This window comes from Podarcis erhardii (assembly GCF_964252035.2).
Source record: "Podarcis erhardii genome assembly, chromosome: 11".
Classification (NCBI taxonomy): Eukaryota; Metazoa; Chordata; class Lepidosauria; order Squamata; family Lacertidae; genus Podarcis; species Podarcis erhardii.
Window position 1 is genome coordinate 7048930 of NC_138501.1, and position 20427 is coordinate 7069356.

At 39.9% G+C, this 20427-nt stretch overlaps 1 protein-coding gene across 1 annotated transcript in view; it reads left to right on the forward strand.

Annotated features, from left to right (window-relative positions):
• The window catches only part of NTRK2 (neurotrophic receptor tyrosine kinase 2), a 178013-nt gene extending 166706 nt beyond the window's left edge, over positions 1 to 11307 (forward strand). Inside the window, exons 18-19 of the mRNA XM_081880995.1 lie at positions 8956 to 9114; positions 9386 to 11307. Of these exons, the coding sequence (XP_081737121.1) occupies positions 8956 to 9114; positions 9386 to 9571 (345 nt within the window). The 3' untranslated portion in view covers positions 9572 to 11307. The remainder of the gene's footprint in view (positions 1 to 8955; positions 9115 to 9385) is intronic.
• The last annotated feature ends 9120 nt before the right edge of the window (positions 11308 to 20427 follow it).

Consider the following 20427-nt stretch of genomic DNA (forward strand, 5'->3'; position numbering starts at 1 on the left):
TCTTGAAGTATGGGTTCCCCCAACAAAATTTAAAAATTTGGCTTTGTAATTCGGAATTTATATGATGTGATTTAATTTGATGTGATCGGCCAGTTAATAAAAATTATTTAAATAATAATAATAATAATCACCTCGCTGGCAGAGGGTCTTGCCCACCTGTCGAGTCATCTTCCCTCTGGTTCTGATTTTTACGATTGGGTAGCACCTGTAGATCTCTCAGGCATCATTTGAATTGACTCAATAGTAATAGCAGATCTGAAAGTGCAGCAGGATTCAACTTTGGACTCTATTACGATGTTGCAAATGCAGAGAAGGGAGAATACCCTAAGATTCAGAGGACTAACAGAGGACACAGAGGAAATAATTGAGAAAAAAATCACAAAAGAGTTAGCAGCTTGGTTAGACCTAGAAGAAGCAGAAGTAGCACAAAAAAATAGAAAAAGCATTTAGAGTCAAATCTAATGTAGCAAAAGCAAATAACTGGCCGGCTGACTGTTTAGTCTCTTTTAACTCTATGGATTTCAGAAATAGAATTTTACAAGCTAGTAACAAGAAGAAATTCAAGTCGGAAGGAAATGATATTATCGTCCACAAGATTATCCCAAATCGATTGATAAAAAAGAGAGAAGCTTACAAATCTCTAACAGAGGCACTAAAGGCAAAAGCAGTGGACTATAGGTGGGAGTACCCTGAAGGCATCTCCTTTTTCTTTAAAGGGAAACGTAGAAAGTGCTTGTCGGCATTAGATGCGGCAAGTTCTGGAGAAAGTACTGGAAAGAGCTCGGAGGGAAAAGGCAATTGTTGGGAGAATCAGAGGAAACTGAACAAACAGTTGAGAGTTAGGAGACAGATCTAAGAAGGGAATTTACGTATACTGAGACCTTGAATGTGTAAATTTATTTATTTATTTTTTTAATCTGTTCACGTATCATCATAAGAAATAAAGTATGGATTATAAATTTATTACTTGGAACGTAAATGGTTTAAATGAAAAATCAAAAAGGAACAAGGTGGAACATATTCTGCTTAAGCAAAAATATGATCTAATCGGTCTGCAAGAAACCCATGTAGCGGAAAAACATAAAAGAGTATTAATAAATAAAAGATTGGGGCTTGAGTTTATTGCATCAAGTAAAGAAAAAAAGAGAGGGGTGGTAATCTATGTAAAACCTCAGCTGGAGCCAAAACTGCTTTACAATGATGAAAAAGGTCGAACAGTGATTATAGAAGTTAAGATCAATAATGAAAAAGTGATAGTTATTGGAATTTATGCACCAAATGAAAGAAAATCTGAATTCTATCAATTCTTGGAAGAAAGAGTCATAGAATATTTGGGGGGGGGGATTATATTATTAGGAGATTTTAATGGAGTAGTCAATCCAAACATGGACAGAACAATAAAGAAGAAAGAAAAGAGGCAGAGCAAACTCCCACTACATTTTTCCAGTTAATAGAACTCCTGAATTTGTTTGACGCTTGGAGGTTTAAGAATCCAACAGAAAGAATTTACACATTATTCAGAGCCACATAAATCGGCGAGACGAATTGACGCGATCTGGACAACAAAGGATTTATTAAATTATATTACAAAAGCAGAAATCCATCCAAGGACAATTTCAGATCACAGTGTGGTCTGGGTTAACTTTAAAGGAAAAGAAGAAAAGGTTAAAAGGTGGCAACTTGATGAGAGTATGTTAAACCATGAAAAAACTGTACAGAAGGCCAGGCAAATCTTAGAAGAATATTTTAAGTTTAATTTAAATAAAGGAGTAGGTCTAGAGATGGTTTGGGACGCAGGTAAAGCCGTCATAAGAGGCTTCTTTATCCAACAAAATGCATTCCAAAGGAAAATAAAGGAGAAGAAGAAAATGGAGATCTGGGAGGAAATTAGAAAAAAGGAAAGGATCCTTTTCCAAAAACCAGATGATGAACTAATTAAGCAAAATATAAAAATTTTACAGACACAATTCTCCATGATAATAAACGAAGAGATAGAATGGAAGATAAAATGGTTGAGACATAGAAATTTTGAGGTTGCAAATAAACCTGGTAAACTTCTGGCCTGGCAATTAAAGAAGAAAAAGGAAGATAGAATTATCAATAAAATTAAAATTAAAAGACAAATGGATTCAAGAACCGAAGGAAATTAGTAAAAACTTTGCTAGTTTTTTCAGAAAACTATACAAAGAAGGTCCAGAGACTCTAGAAAAAATAATTGATTATTTGGGCAAAAATAAACTACCAATAATACCTAAGGAAAAAGCTGAAATCTTGAACTCACCAATAACAGCTATGGAGGTGCAACAAGCTATACAGAGATCAAAATTAGGAAAGACACCGGGCCCAGGTGGTCTCCCAGCTAATTACTATAAAAAGTTAGAACAAGCATTATTTCTTCCCATGAAAGACCTAATGAATAATATTCTGGCAAATGGAAAGCTACCGAAAACCTGGAAGGACAGCTTTATTACTCTTATCCACAAACAGGGAACAGATGCCTCAAACATGGCCAATTACAGACCCATTGCACTGCTAAATAACGATTACAAGATATTCGCAGACATTCTTGCGAATAGATTAAAAATGGTGCTGAAAGAGATAATTCATAAAGATCAAACCGGATTTCTTCCCGGACGATTTATGCAATCCAATATTAGATGTGTGATTAATGTATTAGAATACTTGGATATTAAAATTGATAAACCAGCAGCTATTATGTTGGTGGACGCTGAAAAAGCTTTTGACAACGTGTCTTGGAAGTTTATGAAAAAATTAATGGAAGAAATCGGACTGGGAGAAAATATTTGTAAAGAAATAAATGCCATCTATTCGGAACAATATGCAAAATTGATCATCAACAGAAGAATTACTGAGGAGTGCAAAATAAGCAAGGGAACTAGACAGGGCTGCCCACTGTCACCACTGATATTTATCTTGGTGATGGAAGTCTTGAACAATCAGATAAGAAAGGATCAGCTTGTTAAAGGCATCACTCTGGGAAACAAAACATATAAAATTAAAGCTTTTGCGGATGATTTACTTGTTATGACTGAAAACCCTAAAGAAAGTCTGAAAAGAGTGCTGGAATTGATTAAAGAATTTGGAGAAGTGGCAGGCTTTAAGCTGAATATAACAAAAACAAAAATGCTTGTTAAAAATGTAACCACAGAAGAAAAGGACGACTTAGAAAAAATATTGGGCCTGAAAATCTCCTCAAAAGCGAAATACTTGGGTATTTGGATCACCCCCAAGAACATAAACCTATTTCAGGATAATTACACCAAAACTTGGTTAAAGATTAGGGAAAAAAAATGTAATCTGGAGTAAACTAAAATTAACATTTCTGGGTAGGATTTCCATTATAAAGATGAATGTGCTTCCAAAATTAATCTTTTTATTTCAAATGATTCCAATACTGGGTGAAGCAGGTTGTCTCAAGATATGGCAAAGAGAAATTTCCAAATTCCTGTAGGAAGGGAAGAAACCTAGGATTAAACACCTGATCTTAATAGACATAAAAGAGAGAGGAGGCTTTTCCCTGCCCGACTTAAAACTTTACTATGAGGCAGCCTGTTTCACCTGGCTAAAAGATTGGTGCACGTTGCAGAATCCGGATCTCCTGGACCTGGAAGGTTTTGACAACCGCTGGGGATGGCACGCCTACCTGATATATGAAAAGGCGAAAATTCATAAAAAATTTACCAACCATATAATAAGAAAATCACTCTTTGCTGTATGGGAAAAATATAAAGACCTGATGGAGCCTAAAGTCCCGTGGTGGACTTCTCCAATAGAAGCTGTAGCAGTAAAACGGAAAAATACTCAGGAAAGCTGGCCAACATATAAAATACTTCTAAAAAATGAAGATAACCAAATAAAATTAAAAAAACATGAGGAAATAAGAGACCACATTTCAGACTGGTTCCAATACCATCAGTTATTTGAAAAAATTTAAATCTGACAAACAAAAGGGGTTCTCAGTAGAAATTTCCCGATTCGGATCTGATCTTGTAAATTCTAAAAGAAAAACTCTTTCCAAAACTTATCGACTCCTCCTTGACTGGACAGTCAAGGAGGAGGAGGTAGCAGTGGCAATGGTGAGGTGGTCCCAGGATTTTGGCCATTCAATAACCATGGCCCAATGGGAAAATTTATGGAAGATCAATTGGAAATTCACAAATTGTTACACGATTGGAGAGAACTTTCAAAAAATGCAACATCGATGGTATCTAACACCATGGAAACTTTCAAAAATGGATAAAAATGTGTCAAGTAATTGCTGGAGATGCGGTGAATCAGGAACATTCTACAATATGTGGTGGATATGTAGGAAAATACAGGTATTCTGGGAGAGTATCCATGCAGAACTGCAAAAAATGCTAAAGATCTCTTTCAACAAAAAACCAGAGGCCTACCTCCTGGGAATAACAGATTTGGATATTCCACAAAAGAGGAAGGGTATCTTTTTATATGCGACGGCGGCAGCAAGAGTTTTGATCGCAGCAAAATGGAAGAGTAATGAAATCCCCTCTATAGAAGATTGGATCCAAAAGCTGACAGAATATGCCGAATTAGATGGTTTATCAGAAAAAATAAAGAACAAATCAAAACAGGAATTTGTTTCAAAATGGGAGGTTTTCAAAGATTATCTGAAAAATAAATATAGTAGTTTAAATTCTGTTGCAGCATTCGAGGAACTTCAGTAATAATTGCAAGGTAGATATAAGAAATTAGATTTATTGAGAATAAGTTAAATTATGTTAAAAATGTGTATTGGCAAAAAGTAATAAGAATTTGAAATATGGAATAGACGGGAGGTTGGGTCTTTAGTGTCAAGACCAATAGATGTTTTATTATTTGCTAAGAAAATTATGTGTCTATGGTTATTTTTTTGTAATTTGTGTGTAATTTGGTATTTGTGTTTTTTTCTTTTTTTCTTGTTGTATAAATAAAAAACTTTTTAAAAAATGAATTGACTCAATAGAATGTTTTCACAGATTGGCATCTGTACTGCTTACATCTTGTACCAGTGGCAGGAACACATTTATTCTGAGTCATTAAACTTCCCCAGACGCTGGAAGGAATCTCTGCCTTTAAGGGGTTGCCACCTTGGTAAAGGAAAGCGAAGTAGATTTGCTGGTCTATTTTGGTTCTGCTAATTTCTTGCGTAGTAAGCATGCAATATAATAATGTAACATTTCAGCAGAATGTGTTGGTGGGATATATGTGTGATAGTTGATCTCTTGGCCATAATAAACCTGTCAGGACCCTAAACAGCCTGCCCATGAAGGAGATCCCCCTCTTTTTGCCTGTCTTCTAGCCTGATGTACCTTTTTGAAATTCACCAGCAGTATGCTCGAGATGTTGATGTGGTGAGGTTTGCACATTTGGAGACTTAGTTTCCATGGTAGCAAGCCTTATGTGCTAGGAACCGGCAAGTCAGGGGAGCAGCGAGCAGAGAGGGAGGAGAGAGCAATAGGGAAAGAAATCATTAAAGTGTGTCAATTAGTATGCAGTGCCATAGCTGTCTTTATAGCACACTCCCTCAAAAGCAGGCAGTGTTTTCTGCCCTTGCAGAAGCAGAGTGGGCATGAATGGGAAGAGAATGAGTTTTCTCGTTTAAAACTAATGGCATGCCGAGCTGAATGACAGATCACCATTATACCAACATTAATGCATCTTTGTAACAGAGAGGGAAGAGCAGATAAAGAACACCAGATGAGTATCTTCCAGACCAAATATCCCCTTCTTACCATCTACCTTTCTGCCATCTCAACCAGAAAATATTGCACCGATTGGAAAAAACAGTTCATTGTTTTGGAGAAAATATGCCTTTCTTTCAGCCTTCGTAAGCAGCGATTGTGGGGAGGGCAGAATCTATGGTATTTGTATATTTGACAATACCACAAATTAAAAATCTCAAGACTGAAAAGATGACTATTTCCCCGAAATGAGTAATATTCCTGTGCATAGAACATTGCCCACATTGGCTTACAAGGAAGTAGTGAATGCTGGAACAGCATCAATATGAGATGCTGAATTATATCTGTCTATTTAGAGCGATAGCCAAACTGTGATCACTAAAAAGCCAATGAACTAACTCTGAAGAGAGAGGGGATCAGAACGATGAGGATTCTTGTTTACCAGTATGAATCACTGTTTAGTGTATAAAAGGCTATACAACTTATATCTTGTTTATTAGACAACAGCTGTTCATAAGCTTAGCATGAGGTATCATAGAATTGTAGACTGTAGGGAAGAAGAAGAAGGGGAGTTTGGATTTGATATCCCGCTTTATCACTACCCTAAGGAGTCTCAAAGCGGCTAACATTCTCCTTTCCCTTCCTCCCCCACAACAAGCACTCTGGAAGACTCCACACTGCAGAGGTTCAGTGCAACAAAACTGATTAGGATGATGCAGTAGAGGGGGCTGGGAGTTAAGTAGCTTAAGTGCCTTAATTGTATGTATGTGTGTGTTTATATCTATAGTAAAGGTAAAGGGACCCCTGACCAGTAGGTCCAGTCGTGGCCGACTCTGGCGTTGCGGCGCTCATTTTGCCTTATTGGCTGAGGGAGCTTCCGGGTCATGTGGCCAGCATGACTAAGCTGCTTCTGGCGAACCAGAGCAGCGCACAGAAACACTGTTTACCTTCCTGCCAGAGCGGTACCTATTTATCTACTTGCACTTTGACGTGCTTTCGAACTGCTAGGTTGGCAGGAGCTGGGACCGAGCAACGGGAGCTCACCCCGTCACGGGGATTCGAACTGCCGACCTTCTGATCACCAAGTCCTAGGCTCAGTGGTTTAACCCACAGTGCCACCCGCGTCCCGTTTATATCTATAGTTATGAAGAAAAACATTTATGTTGTTAACTTGAGGCAGCCCAAGATCTTTATGTAGCGATTGTATGTGTTTGGCTATGTATCAAATGAGGCTCCTACATTTAGTGTATGTTATTCTTCTGGAATATCTAACTATAGTGAAGCTAATAAGAGGAAGGGTGCCCTTCTTTTTCTAATAGGCATTTACATTTCTTACGATAGCGAGAAGCTTAAATCACAACAAAACCTCAATAAAAGAGCGAACCGTGTTTTACAACCAGCTTTCATTAATTTTTTAAAGACTGTCCCATAAAACCCACGGAGCCAAAGCAGTCATAGATGCCACGTGATGAACAGGCTTAAGAGCCACTTAATATTTAATGAACCAAAAGCCTCTAGCAACTAATAATGTTGTAATGGTGCTTGCCCTTTGCTCTGGTGTGTAGCCACAGATTTCGAAGGGTCTCTCTCTATTTTTTCAACCTCCTAATGAATGCTCACCCACCCACTGAGGAAATGCAGCCAAGGATAGCAGTTTGCTTTCGCAGTGCATCTTAGAGCAAGGGTCAGAAACTGAATGTTGTATTTGTGTCTGGTGTGCATATTGGCAATGCATTAGTAACACTATACTCTCCACACAGATCTCGGCCACAGATCATATTAGTTCAGTTATGGGTATTTTTACACATCCTGGTTCTGACACCCTTGATACCAATCCTTCATGTGCTCTGGAAGCCCCAAGATGTCTCAGGAATATCAGAGAGCAGTGGCCGGTCTGCTTCATTCATGTTATATCCCAGATGTGTCCAAGGAAAGAGTGTAGCTGGCTGTTCCTAGAGCCTAGATCAGCCTTTCTCAACCTGTGGCTCCCCAGATGTTGTTGAACTACAACTCCCATCACCCCTAGCTAGCAAGGCCAGAGCTCAGGGATGATGGGAGTTGTAGTCCAACAACATCTGGGGACCCACAGGTTGAGAACCGCTGGCCTAGGTGCTAACTGGACTGCTGTACCTTTTCAAGTTGCAGTGCAGAGTAATTCTACCAGCTGTGGCTTCTGCTCTGAAACACGGTGACTTGAGAGCTGAGGCATGTGTATGTTCACTAGAGGATGCCTGGAGACCTCTAGCCAATCCTTTGCTTGTAGACTTTTTGTCATTGTTGTGTTCTGGCACAACCAATCTGGAGCAAACAGCCAATGAATGAAAATTGGTGGTAAGCAATTACGGTAAGTTTTACTCAGAGTAAACCTATTGAAATTAATGGCTCTAATGCAGTCATGACCATTCATTTCAATGCGTCTACTCTGACCACAGTTTAGTTGAATACCACCCACTTTGTGCCTATTTGTGTGTAAGATGCAAAGCTCCTTATTGGAAGTGGCGTAAAACCTGGTTTAAGGTGATCTTCATTGGTTGCCATGGTCAAATATTCTGTGCAGTGAAACAAAACGAGTAATCCACAAAGTGTTGATACATTTTCTGTCCACCTTATTTAACCAGGAAAGCATTTAAGAACAAATGCAACCGGCATATATGCCTTCATTTTAGGGAAGTCAACAATGACTATTTTTTAAGAATAATAATAAAAATAAGAAAACTTTATTTAAATCCTGCCCTCCCCAGCTGAAGCCGGGCTCAGAGCAGCTAACAACAGTAAAGTAATACAGCATCCTAAAATCAATTCATTCTAAAATCAGTTCAAAATCAAATAATAATAAAACACTTCTTCATGTCTTTAAGTGCATACAGAGGTGCTTTCTAAAAGTAAATCAGTAGCCTTGAATGCTCCAAACATACATATGCTACTGCTAAACTCTGGCATACAGCTGGAAAAAAATGCTCCATAAATCTTGGTCAGACTTTTGGCTCTCCTGATACTTTGCAAAAGAAGTAAAGGACTATAGTGTAAAGTCCCTGAAAGTTTCAAAGAATGTTGCCTTGGAAGTGAAGAATCCACCCTTGATGAAGATTGTAGGGGATAACAAGAAGCAGAAGGATGTACTAATGAGACACAAATTCACAATAACAGGAAATAATATATTGCACTGCAAAACGTTTAAAACATGCAATGTCCCTTTCTCCATATACTTCTTCCCACAAAAACCATTTACATTCTTTCAAACTCTTCTATCCAGGTTGGTGGACATACCATGTTACCCATTCGTTGGATGCCTCCTGAAAGCATAATGTACAGAAAATTCACCACGGAAAGTGATGTCTGGAGCCTTGGAGTCGTTCTATGGGAAATCTTTACCTACGGCAAACAGCCATGGTATCAGCTCTCAAACAATGAGGTGTGTGCTGTTGTACAAATGATATGCTTTTAAAAATGCAGTCGGGCTGTGGTGGTGAACGGTCTCAAAGGCAGTGTATTTGGCTGGATCCATTTGCCGGAAGTGGAACATTTATAGAAAGATAAGAGTGCAGAAGGGTTTGGCACATGTAAATTGGGAGGTGGGTGACTCTCTCAGGATGTATTGACTAATTTCCCAAAGCAGCAATAAAAGAAAGAATAAATTGGCTTGCTCCTTGTCCTTTCTCTTCTCTCTCTCTCTCTTACTCCAGGTAATTGAGTGTATTACTCAGGGCCGTGTCCTGCAGCGACCTCGCACCTGCCCAAAGGAAGTCTATGATCTGATGTTGGGATGCTGGCAGCGGGAGCCTCATATGAGGCTCAACATCAAAGAAATCCACTGCCTGCTTCAGAACTTGGCCAAGGCATCTCCAGTGTATCTGGATATTCTAGGATAGAAACTCCTGGCACTTCCTCTTACGAAGTGTTTGAATGAATGTGTTCAATTGCCACTAAACTCCATTAAAATGTGTTCTCAAGTCTGACAGTATTAAATACAAAGATATGGAGAAGCTTTCAAAGGGCAAGCTGTGTGCATTTCTCCCTCTGTAGACACAGTATTGACTTTGTGACATTACTGACATGTATCTCTTCTCCCCTTCGTTCTTTCTGTGTCTCTGTCCCTGCCCCTCGATTTCTATTCAATCAGGCTTCTGCATTATTATAACTCTGCATAGACAAAGGCCTTAAAAAACCTGACCTGTTATATCAACAGACACTCAGTTTTGCCCATCACAACTAACAATGCCTTGTTGTATTCATGCCTTTGACCTGGATAAAAAAAGGGAAATAATGACTTGAACTTTGTGACTTCTGCTGTATGGATATCTGGAGCTTCTATGGATTCACCTCTTCTTCACGTGCTTTGGCATCTGGGCAGAAAAACTGAAGACTGGTATTCTCTGTGGGAATCTTGTTTTAGCTGAGATCAAGCCAGAGGGAAAGAAATCAGCAGATTGTGTAGTCCACTCTAAGGAGAAACTATAGGATCAGATGGCATCCGATATACCACTTTAAAACATTGATGTAATTATTTGGTGAATGGGAAGGAATTCAGTGCTTTCCCTGGGAAATGTTTAGAGGAGTGAAGGCACATCTAAGTGTGCCGCCATTTTTACACTGATAGATGCATCCTTGTGGTCTGTGTAAAAGGCATTGCCAAGACATCCCAGAATTGCATAGCAATATGCTCCAGTCTTGTTTAACCATAGGGATTTCTGATGTCTCGGAATACTAGCTGATGAGAATCGCACATGCGGAGAGTGTTGCTGTTCTTAGTTCCTGTTTGTGGGCTTCTCCAGGCATCTTGTTGGCCACTGTGAAAACAGGACGCTGTACTAAGATAGGTATTGGGCCTGATTCAGATAGGCTGTTCTTTCGTTCTGTTCTGATGCCACTGGTACAATTGTTCTCCCGTGAGTCTTTGATAATGCAGGCGAGGGCTGAGGTATATTAAAGTGTAGTATAATTACCAAGGCCAATTCCTAAACTATGAATGCTTCAGTAAGATAGGAGGGAAGCTTCTCTTAAATGATGCTGTTCAGACAGCGAGCCCCTGCTGTCGCCCCCCCTTCCTCTTCCCCTTCTCCCTGTGCAAACCCCAACCCAGCATGGTCCCTGTTGATTAATACCCAGCAATTTGTGCTGAAAACAGTTGCTCATCTCATTGTGCACCCAAATAGGCGTAGCAAATTCATGACGGAAAACATATATTTAGTTGTAGGAAGGTCATTAGCAACATTCAAGCATCTATCCATTGTCGCAGGCGCAAGAGGCTGCTACCGAAGATTATATGGCATTTGTGAGAAAACAGGTCCAAGAAGTCTCTAGAGAAACGACAGTACGGTTATTAACTTGGTGAATGATTAAGATTCAGAGTTCGCACTAGTGTCTGCTTGATGAAGTGGTGGTAGTCCGGTCTTTTTTTATTTAAGATTGACAGGCATGGTGCGTTTACACTTTTCATCATGGCTGCTGGGCTGAAGAAGGCAAGCTCGTGACACACAAATGTGAAAGGTCTAGGATGTGCATGTCAGGTAATTTCTATAATAAACCCTTAAGATGAGGTAAAATCAAAGTCAGTTCCTACCTTTGTGGAGAAAAGTGCTGCAAAAAATAGGGGTTATTTTTTACTTTAAAAAATGGGGTCATAAACGCACAGCTTGTCAATGTTTTATTGTCGTTTTATTTTTAAAATTAAGCACTTATTTTTCTAAGTGTTTCCATAATAGTTTAATATATGTTTTGCTTGCATTTCTTATTTATTAAGGCACTTTCTTTTTGTCCCTCAGTAGTTTGGAAAGAAACTGTTCTTTTACATCTAAATTAAAATAGCAAATGTTAAATAGTGGTGAAGTTGGGCTCTCTTATGTCATTGACAAAGGTTGGTGAAGAATACATTTAACAATGTAACTCTAAAGCCATATATATGTATATATGGCTATATACATATATATGTTCCTAAATAAGATTTGAACAGGATTTTTTAATGACTGAGGATATTTAATATGAAATGGACTTTGAAGATTATTTTAGTGATTGCTGAGAATTTATTACATGGAAAGAAGAAATGTTGAACACTCAGTCTTATCCATTCTTTCATCCATTCTTTTCAAGAACCACTTTTTAAAAGTGTCATTCTAGTTCATTTCCAATATGTGAAAAATGTGGGAAATAAATCTTGAGATGTCAGAGATCACTAAAAGGCACACCCATCCGGGTATTGCATTCCAAAGTCATTTTTCAAAATCTTTGGTTGCTTTAGCACTGCTGAGACATTGGTTAGTATGATTAGTTGAAAGTGGAATTAAAGGGGAGACTCCAAGCACTGTATTATAAAGGTCCTTTCCAGTGTTAATTAACAGTTTCTTGCTTCTAGGACCTGTCGGTTTTGATTCCAGTAGAGGAAACTTGGCTTTAATTATGCATTTCCTTTTATTTATTTTTCTTTTGCAGTTTAATAGTGAAATAGTGGTATTTCACTATTCAAAAAAGGAAAGAAAAAAATTTAGAGCCTCCCTCTACCCAGCATGAATGGAACTAACACTGTGGCAATTAAAATAGGCTATTCCAGGCACAAAGAACAGGCAGTTCATCCCAAAGCATTAAACAGGCGGGCTCTACAAACAAGAAACTTTAATTAAAGGCACAGGAGCACGAAAAAGCTGCAATTCCACTTTGCCTTTCCTCGCTGGACAAGCAGGTGTTGCAGTTGGGTCTTATAGGTGGGGTGGGTTGCTACAAATCAGGTCTGAGAATATGAGAGAGGAATACAGAAATTACTGCACCGCAATGACTGGAGAACGCCTGGAATTTTGATAAAGTGTGACCGATCTATAGCTGCCATTCCTAGAGAAAAGGGACTAATACGGAAACAGACCTCATTAACAAAAGTACCCTTATTTCACCTCTCAATACACATTTTTTAGATTCTCAGCTTGAAAAGAACCATGTATATTGTATGATTGCTGTATACCAAAACAAATGTAAAATTTGACCAGATGGTATCCTCTCCCCACCCCCCCTTTCTGGAAAAGCATAAGAGAGTAATTAAAAATACTGTGTTATAGTATAGTGTGCAGTAGCTTACCCATATGCCCATGTTAAAGGACCAAATGTTCTATACAGCCATTGTTCTGTGCCTAAATCTTGGCCTGTACTGCAAATGTGGACCTTAAGTGAATAAAATCTTCTGGCCTTGTAGGAAAGGTGTTAACTAACTAGACGCTAAGGCAACAGTGGCATTTATTCATTCAAGTGGATATAACTATAGGTAACTGACAGGAAAATAAGAGTAAGAAATATAATCTAAAATGGGAAAAGAAAGGTTAATCATCTACTGTGTACATATCTGTCATGTTTTTCAACTTTGGCTAACTTTATACACTGAGCAAATACGACAATCAGGCTTATAAATAAAGAGGAAACTTTTCTTGACTATGCTACAATCATATAGATATAATATAAATTAGATATGTGTCTGTGACTGCATACATTGTGTATATATCCACAGTAGATACATACCTGTATATGTGTTTTATAAATATTTGATTTATACATATGCAGACATATGTGATTTTGTGTATATGTATACATTTGTGTACACTGCACATATCTTCTTACTGGTGATGTATAAAAGACAAGTTAGATCAGAAGGCTGACAAAGTATGCTAAGTAACCAAAATCCATTTATCATCCATTTTTCCTTAGGGTTTTTTTTTTTAAAAAAAAAAAAAAAACCCAATAATAATAATATTGTATGTTTTTCCCCATATTGGTGATCGGTATCTAACCTGCATGCAGTTCTGCCTAACCACATAAATTCTAAAAAGCAGATTTACTAAATGCATAAAAATAGCCCTATTAATTCCTTCCTGACTGGTTTTAAGAGTATCCTTTGGTTCTAAGAGTTTGACTTAGCCTGCCTCATTTTCTTTTGCTATTATTATTTTTCATGAACTTCCATTGTGTGAGTTTTCACATGTCGTTTTTGCACAGTAGAATTTCTAAGGCTAAGCTGGAAAAACAAAGGTGCCACACAGAGGGTAGGATGGAATCACTGGGAAAGGAACAGACTTTCCAGTAAGTGCTGCAGCAGCAAGGGGAACCCAGCCAAATGGGTGGGGTATAAATAATAAATTATTATTAAATCATTATTATGAAACTAATGAAGGTTAAGCTTCATCCCAGAGGGGCCCAAGAAGCAACTTTAGTCCACATTTTTAGGCTTAACATTTTTGGGTTCAGTAGACCTAATTTGAGTTGCCTATCTCAAACGGATATTTGTTGTTGTTGTATAAAGTTCAACAACCCCCAAGTCTGAGTGTCAGTAGCACAGATGCCAAATGTCATGGTAACCTGAAAACTATAAGGCATAGGAAAGTTTTATTCACACCCGTGACTTTGACATGTGCAGCAATTTTAACCAAAATCTGAGATGATGCAGTTATTTTATTTTTTTAATTGTGATCTGTCATAGAGCAACACAACTGAAAACGATAACAGTGGTTACCCAGACCTCTTTAATGGTTGTGAAGGGTCAAGCTTGAGGGACCCAAAAATGGAGGTCCGCCACTGTGCAACAGAGCTGAATTTTTGTGAATTTTGTGGTTAAATGTGCAAGTTCAATGGGGGAGAAGTTCTGAATGGGCAATTCTCAAACATTTCTCCTGGACAGTTATCACAGATGATGTGCATCTGTAATCTCTGAGATAGCCCACAGAAGACAGTTCAGGGAAGCTCCAAAGACTTAGGAGCTGTGGAGTTAATCCCTGAGCTCGTCTAAGAAGTTGGAGAACTTTCCCAAGCTCACTGATATAAAACTCTGCAAGAGGCCATTTATCTTGATTAAAGCCTTTCCTGAGCCCATGGGACGATAGGCAGGCCGGGCACAAATTTTATGCAAATCTTTGTTGTATTTTATTATATTGGCAATGCAAAAATGGCAAGCGTACCTGCGGCCTTTAACAAATTTAGCCGAGGGGCTTTGTAGACATCTCTCATGTCTAGGCTTCACTTTTTGATATAATTGCAAGGGCACAACTGAAACAACGAAGGCTGTTTTGCCTGAGCAGAACCACAGAAGGATTTTTTGTAGTCTCTTTTCCACCCTCCGTTTCTTCAGCTAGCTTTGGGGGCAAGTGGGCTTTGCAAAGGGGCAGGGTCCTGCATTGCGACAGGAAGGCGGCTCTTCTTCTGAATGGGGTTTGTTTACTCTGACACGTAAATCATCATTTATATGTCTATAGCCACTCAAAAACAGCAGTCAGTGGGAATCACAAGGTCTGCAGCATCGCCTCTTCACTCCAACCCCACCCAGGCCATGTAGCCATTTGTTGCCTCAGGCAGAAACACCCACCCATACGTTCCCTCATAATCCTAAAAAATTACGAGGCACCAAGCCTCACAATCCTAAACAACAACAACAAGAACCCTGCTGTCTCCTGATTTCTCTCTTTACTCTTTGGAGAGTGGCGTGGGCTTTTACAGGAGAAGCAACTTCCCAAGGAAGCCAGCGGTTGACTAAGAAGACTGTCTTCTTGAGGTGGCCGTTGTCCCTGGGAGCACATTGAAAGCGTTGCCATGGGAACAGAGAGTGCGCCGGGGGGGGGGCAGCGCATTGTGGCTTGTCACTAAATGTGAAGGTTTAATAGCACACAAAGATGTATTTTTCTTATCAGGGCTGAGAAACTGCTGCTCTGATTCGAGCGATCCTCATAGAGCCTTAGGTTAACGCTTGTTTTGATTTCATTTTTATACATTCGTTGCAAATATGAAGCAAAAAAAATTAATGATCTATATATGTTGCAGGGAAAACACTGTGAATTTCACGCAAGCAACCAAGTGACTATTTTGCCATCTTTTTAACATATGTCTCAGGAGAAGAATTGGGAATTGATGGTTATATGTTATTTTTTACTGTCTATGCATTCAAAGCCAGGTCGGGGTGGGGGGTGGGGGGGCTTGTTCATTTTCTGGGAGAAGATTTATGAGTGTCAAGTGGAGTAAAACTCTGAGCTGGAGCTGTTCGTAACAAGGCTGTTTGACAGGAAGATGGAAGAAAGCAGAAATCAAACATTTTCAGAGACCTACATACAGCTTTTAGGTGTCTTTGTGTAACTAAAAAAATACCAAATGTTGAATAAAACAGCTGAGAATGTTTTGTAAATTAAACCCACACTGGGTTTAATTGCATCACAAATCAATTTAATTTAGAAATTATTCATCCCAGTGCTACAGGCCACTTATAGTATATGTACATATATGTGTATAGATATATTTTCTAGACCTTTTTCTGCCTTTTTCCTTTTCTGGTGGGAGGAAGAGGAAGAGCAAGATCTAGATGTTGATATAAATATCTATATTTTCACTCAAACTGTGACCTGGTGTTTGGAGCCCTCTTTATCCCTTTTCATTTTTTTTTCTTTGATTGTGACGTCTCCGTGCCGATATTTAGTGGTTCTTGTTTTGCAGTTTGTTATCAAAACTCATTGCTTTTAAAATAAAGACCTATTGCATCTTGGCTGAATTTGAAGTGATGCCCGAGTAGCAATGTTCAAAGTTTTGTTTGTGAATCATGTGACCAGCTTCTCTCAGCCTGACATGGAAAGTCTCTTGTACTAAAGTGTATTTAATGAAAATGATGTCCAACAATAAACAATGTCATCCTAAAGAAAAACAATTAATAACACAGTGACTATTACTTAAGAAGGCATAGAATTGCAATGAGCTGTTGTGTCCTGTTTCCTTCCTTCCTTCCATCGACTGTCTATATATATACAAAAACCACATTGCTGGATTGTCTGTAGAAGCATCCTTGAGATGTAGGGGCTTATAATGAAGAATAACAACTGAAGTGAAGAAGTGGCCCAGCACATGTACCGCGTTTTACCTAATAAGGTCTGATTTCAGCAATTCCTCCTTTTCTGAGGAGTAAGAGATCCACAAACCTGCATTAGATGCCTCTGGGTAGCGCAAATGCTGTGGGACCATATGGTTACTCACTCTTTCAGTGCAAATACAACAATCCCTGGCTAGGTAAGTGTCATGAGCATCTATAGGCAGGGCAGTTGCCTCCCACCAATGACCACAACCCCAGATTCATTTGAAAAACAGAGTATCTAGCATTTGTAGAACCTGAGATAGGAAACACTATTATTCTCTTTTCGTGTGAGAAACTATTCTCTCCCTTTTCACTCTTTTACTTCCCTACCCCTCTAAAAAAGAATTCCTGTGAATGTCCCTGTTAGGTGTGTGACTTCAAATAGCCTATGCATGTTCTAAGCATACCAAGAGCACGTCCATACCATCTCAGAAACCTCCTTGTTTTCTCATAAGCTTTTTTTGATAAACCATATTACATTTCTGGTGGTTAGTGAATATGCTTGATTTTTGCATGGCTAAAATCTGACTCTCTACTAACTGGCAGTAAGGTGGTGAGGTTTCAGAACTGATTACGTGGTGGTAAGGTTACAGAGGACGCGGGTGGCGCTGTGGTCTAAACCACTAAGCCTCTTGGACTTGCCGATCAGAAGGTCAGCGGTTTGAATCCCCGCGACGGGGTGAGCTCCCGTTCCTCGGTCCCAGCTCCTGCCAACCTAGCAGTTCAAAAGCACGTCAAAATGCAAGTAGATAAATAGGTAGCGCTCTGGCGGGAAGGTAAACAACATTTCTGTGCACTGTTCTGGTTTCTCCAGAAGCGGCTTAGTCATGCTGGTCACATGACCCGGGAAAACTGTCTGCGGACAAACGCCGGCTCCCAGTGAGATGAGCGCCGCAACCCCAGAGTCGTCTGCAACTGGACTTAACCGTCAGGGGTCCTTTACCTTTACCTTTTAAGGTTAGAGAACTGATTACACTGCCTGGCAGTGTGTGTTTGCCATATCATGTTTCTTGGGTTATCCCATTTCCACCTTATATCTTAACTCTTCTGCGCTGCGGTCCACTTTGCTTACTTCTGAGCTGCAGTGCCTGAGACTAAGGAACGCAGGCAGGATCCTAAGATCAGTGGTAGTTCTAAGGGCACCTAGTTTAGTGGTCACTTGTGATGTTGATTGGTGAAATGCAGTTAGCTAGATGTGGAAATGAAGTTTAGTTGGTGCGCAGTAGCAATCTAACATGGCGGGGAGAGACACCCGCAGAGCTCATGCGTTTGGGCTCCTTACAAAGGGTCCATGGGTGGGTATTTTTAAATGAGCAACTTGACTCTAGATCTGAAACACAAATAGGCAGAACCTGGGCTTCTTGTACTATGACATATGGAAACAGTGAATAAAACGGAGAGTTGTGGAACCAGGGGAGTGCTTCAGCAGACAAAACGGAAAATGTGAATTTTCAGCTGCGGTGTGGATGTACCCCATATTGAAGAGTTACAAGCTGAAGCTGAGGGAGACTGTAGCACATGAGGCAGAATGTTGAATTCTATGTGCAAATGCTAATAATATGCGGCTGAATGAGGCAATTACTCGCCGATTATCTGAAATGGCCCCTGCTTAAATGTTGCCATGCCTTGTATACAAGAAATTCCACATACTGTTCCGTAGAATTCTTACAGTGCGGATCAGCAAGGTGGATCTTTGTGCAATCCAAATCTTGACAGAAATGGCAGGCCAAATTTCTCTCATGTCGCCACATGTTACTGCGCTAGTATCTTTCTTTTTAATTTCATGTCCTGCATCTTCCTTTACAAACCAACCACACCAGGCTTTCTCACATATTCTTCCTAAAATGTTAGGGGAAATGTCTGTGCGTCTTATGGAGCGAATGCGTGGTCCCTGGAGCCGAATTGCCCAGGGGCAAAAAGCAGATCATGCTTTTTTTCCTTTTTCTTTTTTTGAAAGAGGGAAGTGGGTGTTGAAACAAAGCCGCTGATCATTTGTCCATCGGGGAGAGAAATAAGGGACGCTAGAGATAATGGAGGCTGCCTGGGAAGGGGGAGGTAAAGACAGCAAACTTGCAAAGGGGGGAAACAGGAAGACTAAAGCAATAAGGAGAGAAATTAGATGAAAAGGAGGAGCAAAAAACTGCTCCAGCTAAGGAAAAGACACTAAGGCAAACAAGAGGGAAGGGAGTGTTGAAAGGAAACAGCTGATTGGTGGGATTGGAAGAGAGATAAGGGAGGCTAGCAAAGGCTGCCTGGGAGGGGGAGGTAAAAGCCCATGGATCCTCAGGATTTTTACATTGGGTCACCCCAAATTCACCATCAGATCATGTAGCATGTCCATGGCTACAGTCTGCACCAAAAAAATCATGCACCCACTGTTGCATGGGGCTGCAATGGTGCAAAATCATGGTTACAAAGCATGGATCCACATGGATCCTCAGGATTCTTGCATCACCCCAAATTCACCATCAGACTACATGTCTGTGGCCACAGCATGTACCACAAAAATCATACATCCACTGTTTTGTTCAGAATATTTCTTTTCTTGTTTTCCTCCTCTAAATTGCCAATGCAATTCTGGGCTGCATCAACAGGAGTATAGCATCTAGATCAAGGGAAGTAATAGTGCCACTGTATTCTGCTCTGGTCAGACCTCACCTGGAGTACTGTGTCCAGTTCTGGGCACCACAGTTCAAGAAGGACACTGACAAACTGGAACGTGTCCAGAGGAGGGCAACCAAAATGGTCAAAGGCCTGGAAACGATGCCTTATGATGAACGGCTAAGGGAGCTGGGCATGTTTAGCCTGGAGAAGAGGAGGTTAAGGGGTGATATGACAGCCATGTTCAAATATATAAAAGGATGTCACATAGAGGAGGGAGAAAGGTTGTTTTCTCCAGAGAAGCGGACACGGAGCAATGGTTCCAAACTACAAGAAAAAAGATTCCACCTAAACATTAGGAAGAACTTCCTGACAGTAAGAGCTGTTCAACAGTGGAATTTGCTGCCAAGGAGTGTGGTGGAGTCTCCTTCTTTGGAGGTCTTTAAGCAGAGGCTTGACAACCATATGTCAGGAGTGCTCTGATGGTGTTTCCTGCTTGGCAGGGGGTTGGACTCGATGGCCCTTGTGGTCTCTTCCAACTCTATGATTCTATGATTCTAAAAACTAGGTGCATCTTACGGTCAGGTGGAGCGAAAAATACTTGTAAAGGAAGCATGGGCGACTCAATCTAGCTCTCTGCACCAGCATCCCACCAGTGATGGCTGATGTCTATTGGGAGTGGAAGGGCAGAAGGCAAGGAGGCCAACAGGAGAGCAGGAGAGCCAGTAGAGCAAGAGCCAATGACAGGGGACAACTTTTCTGCTTTTATGTCCATCCTCTTTTCTGCTGAGTCCTACAAGGGCAAAATGAAGGAAGAGGAAGCAGACAGGCATTGGTTGTAAGCACCCTCTGGATTGGTTGTAAGAAAGCAGGTTGGTTTGGAGGAATCAAGACTAAGGTTGGTGGAGCCGTGCCCCTATTGCCTGATGCATTCAGTCTACCTCCTACTAAACAGATGACCAGAGCTTTCATTATATTTTGTCTGATATGGTTTCTGCGTAAACTATGTGGGAAGGTGTGCGTCAGCCCACAGCATATGCACATAGACGTAGATTTATGCTTTCAGACTTTTATTCATAGGCTTCCGAGTTTTATTTATATTTACAGCCTTTAAGCAAATGTATTGTCCTCAGGGCAGCTTGCAAACAAAAACCAGTGAAATACAATAGCGTTACACAACTGCAGCATTTAAAAAATACCAATAGAAATGAAGAGGAAACCAGTTTCTTTAATTTTATATACAGTGGTGCCTTGGGTTAAGAACTTAATTCA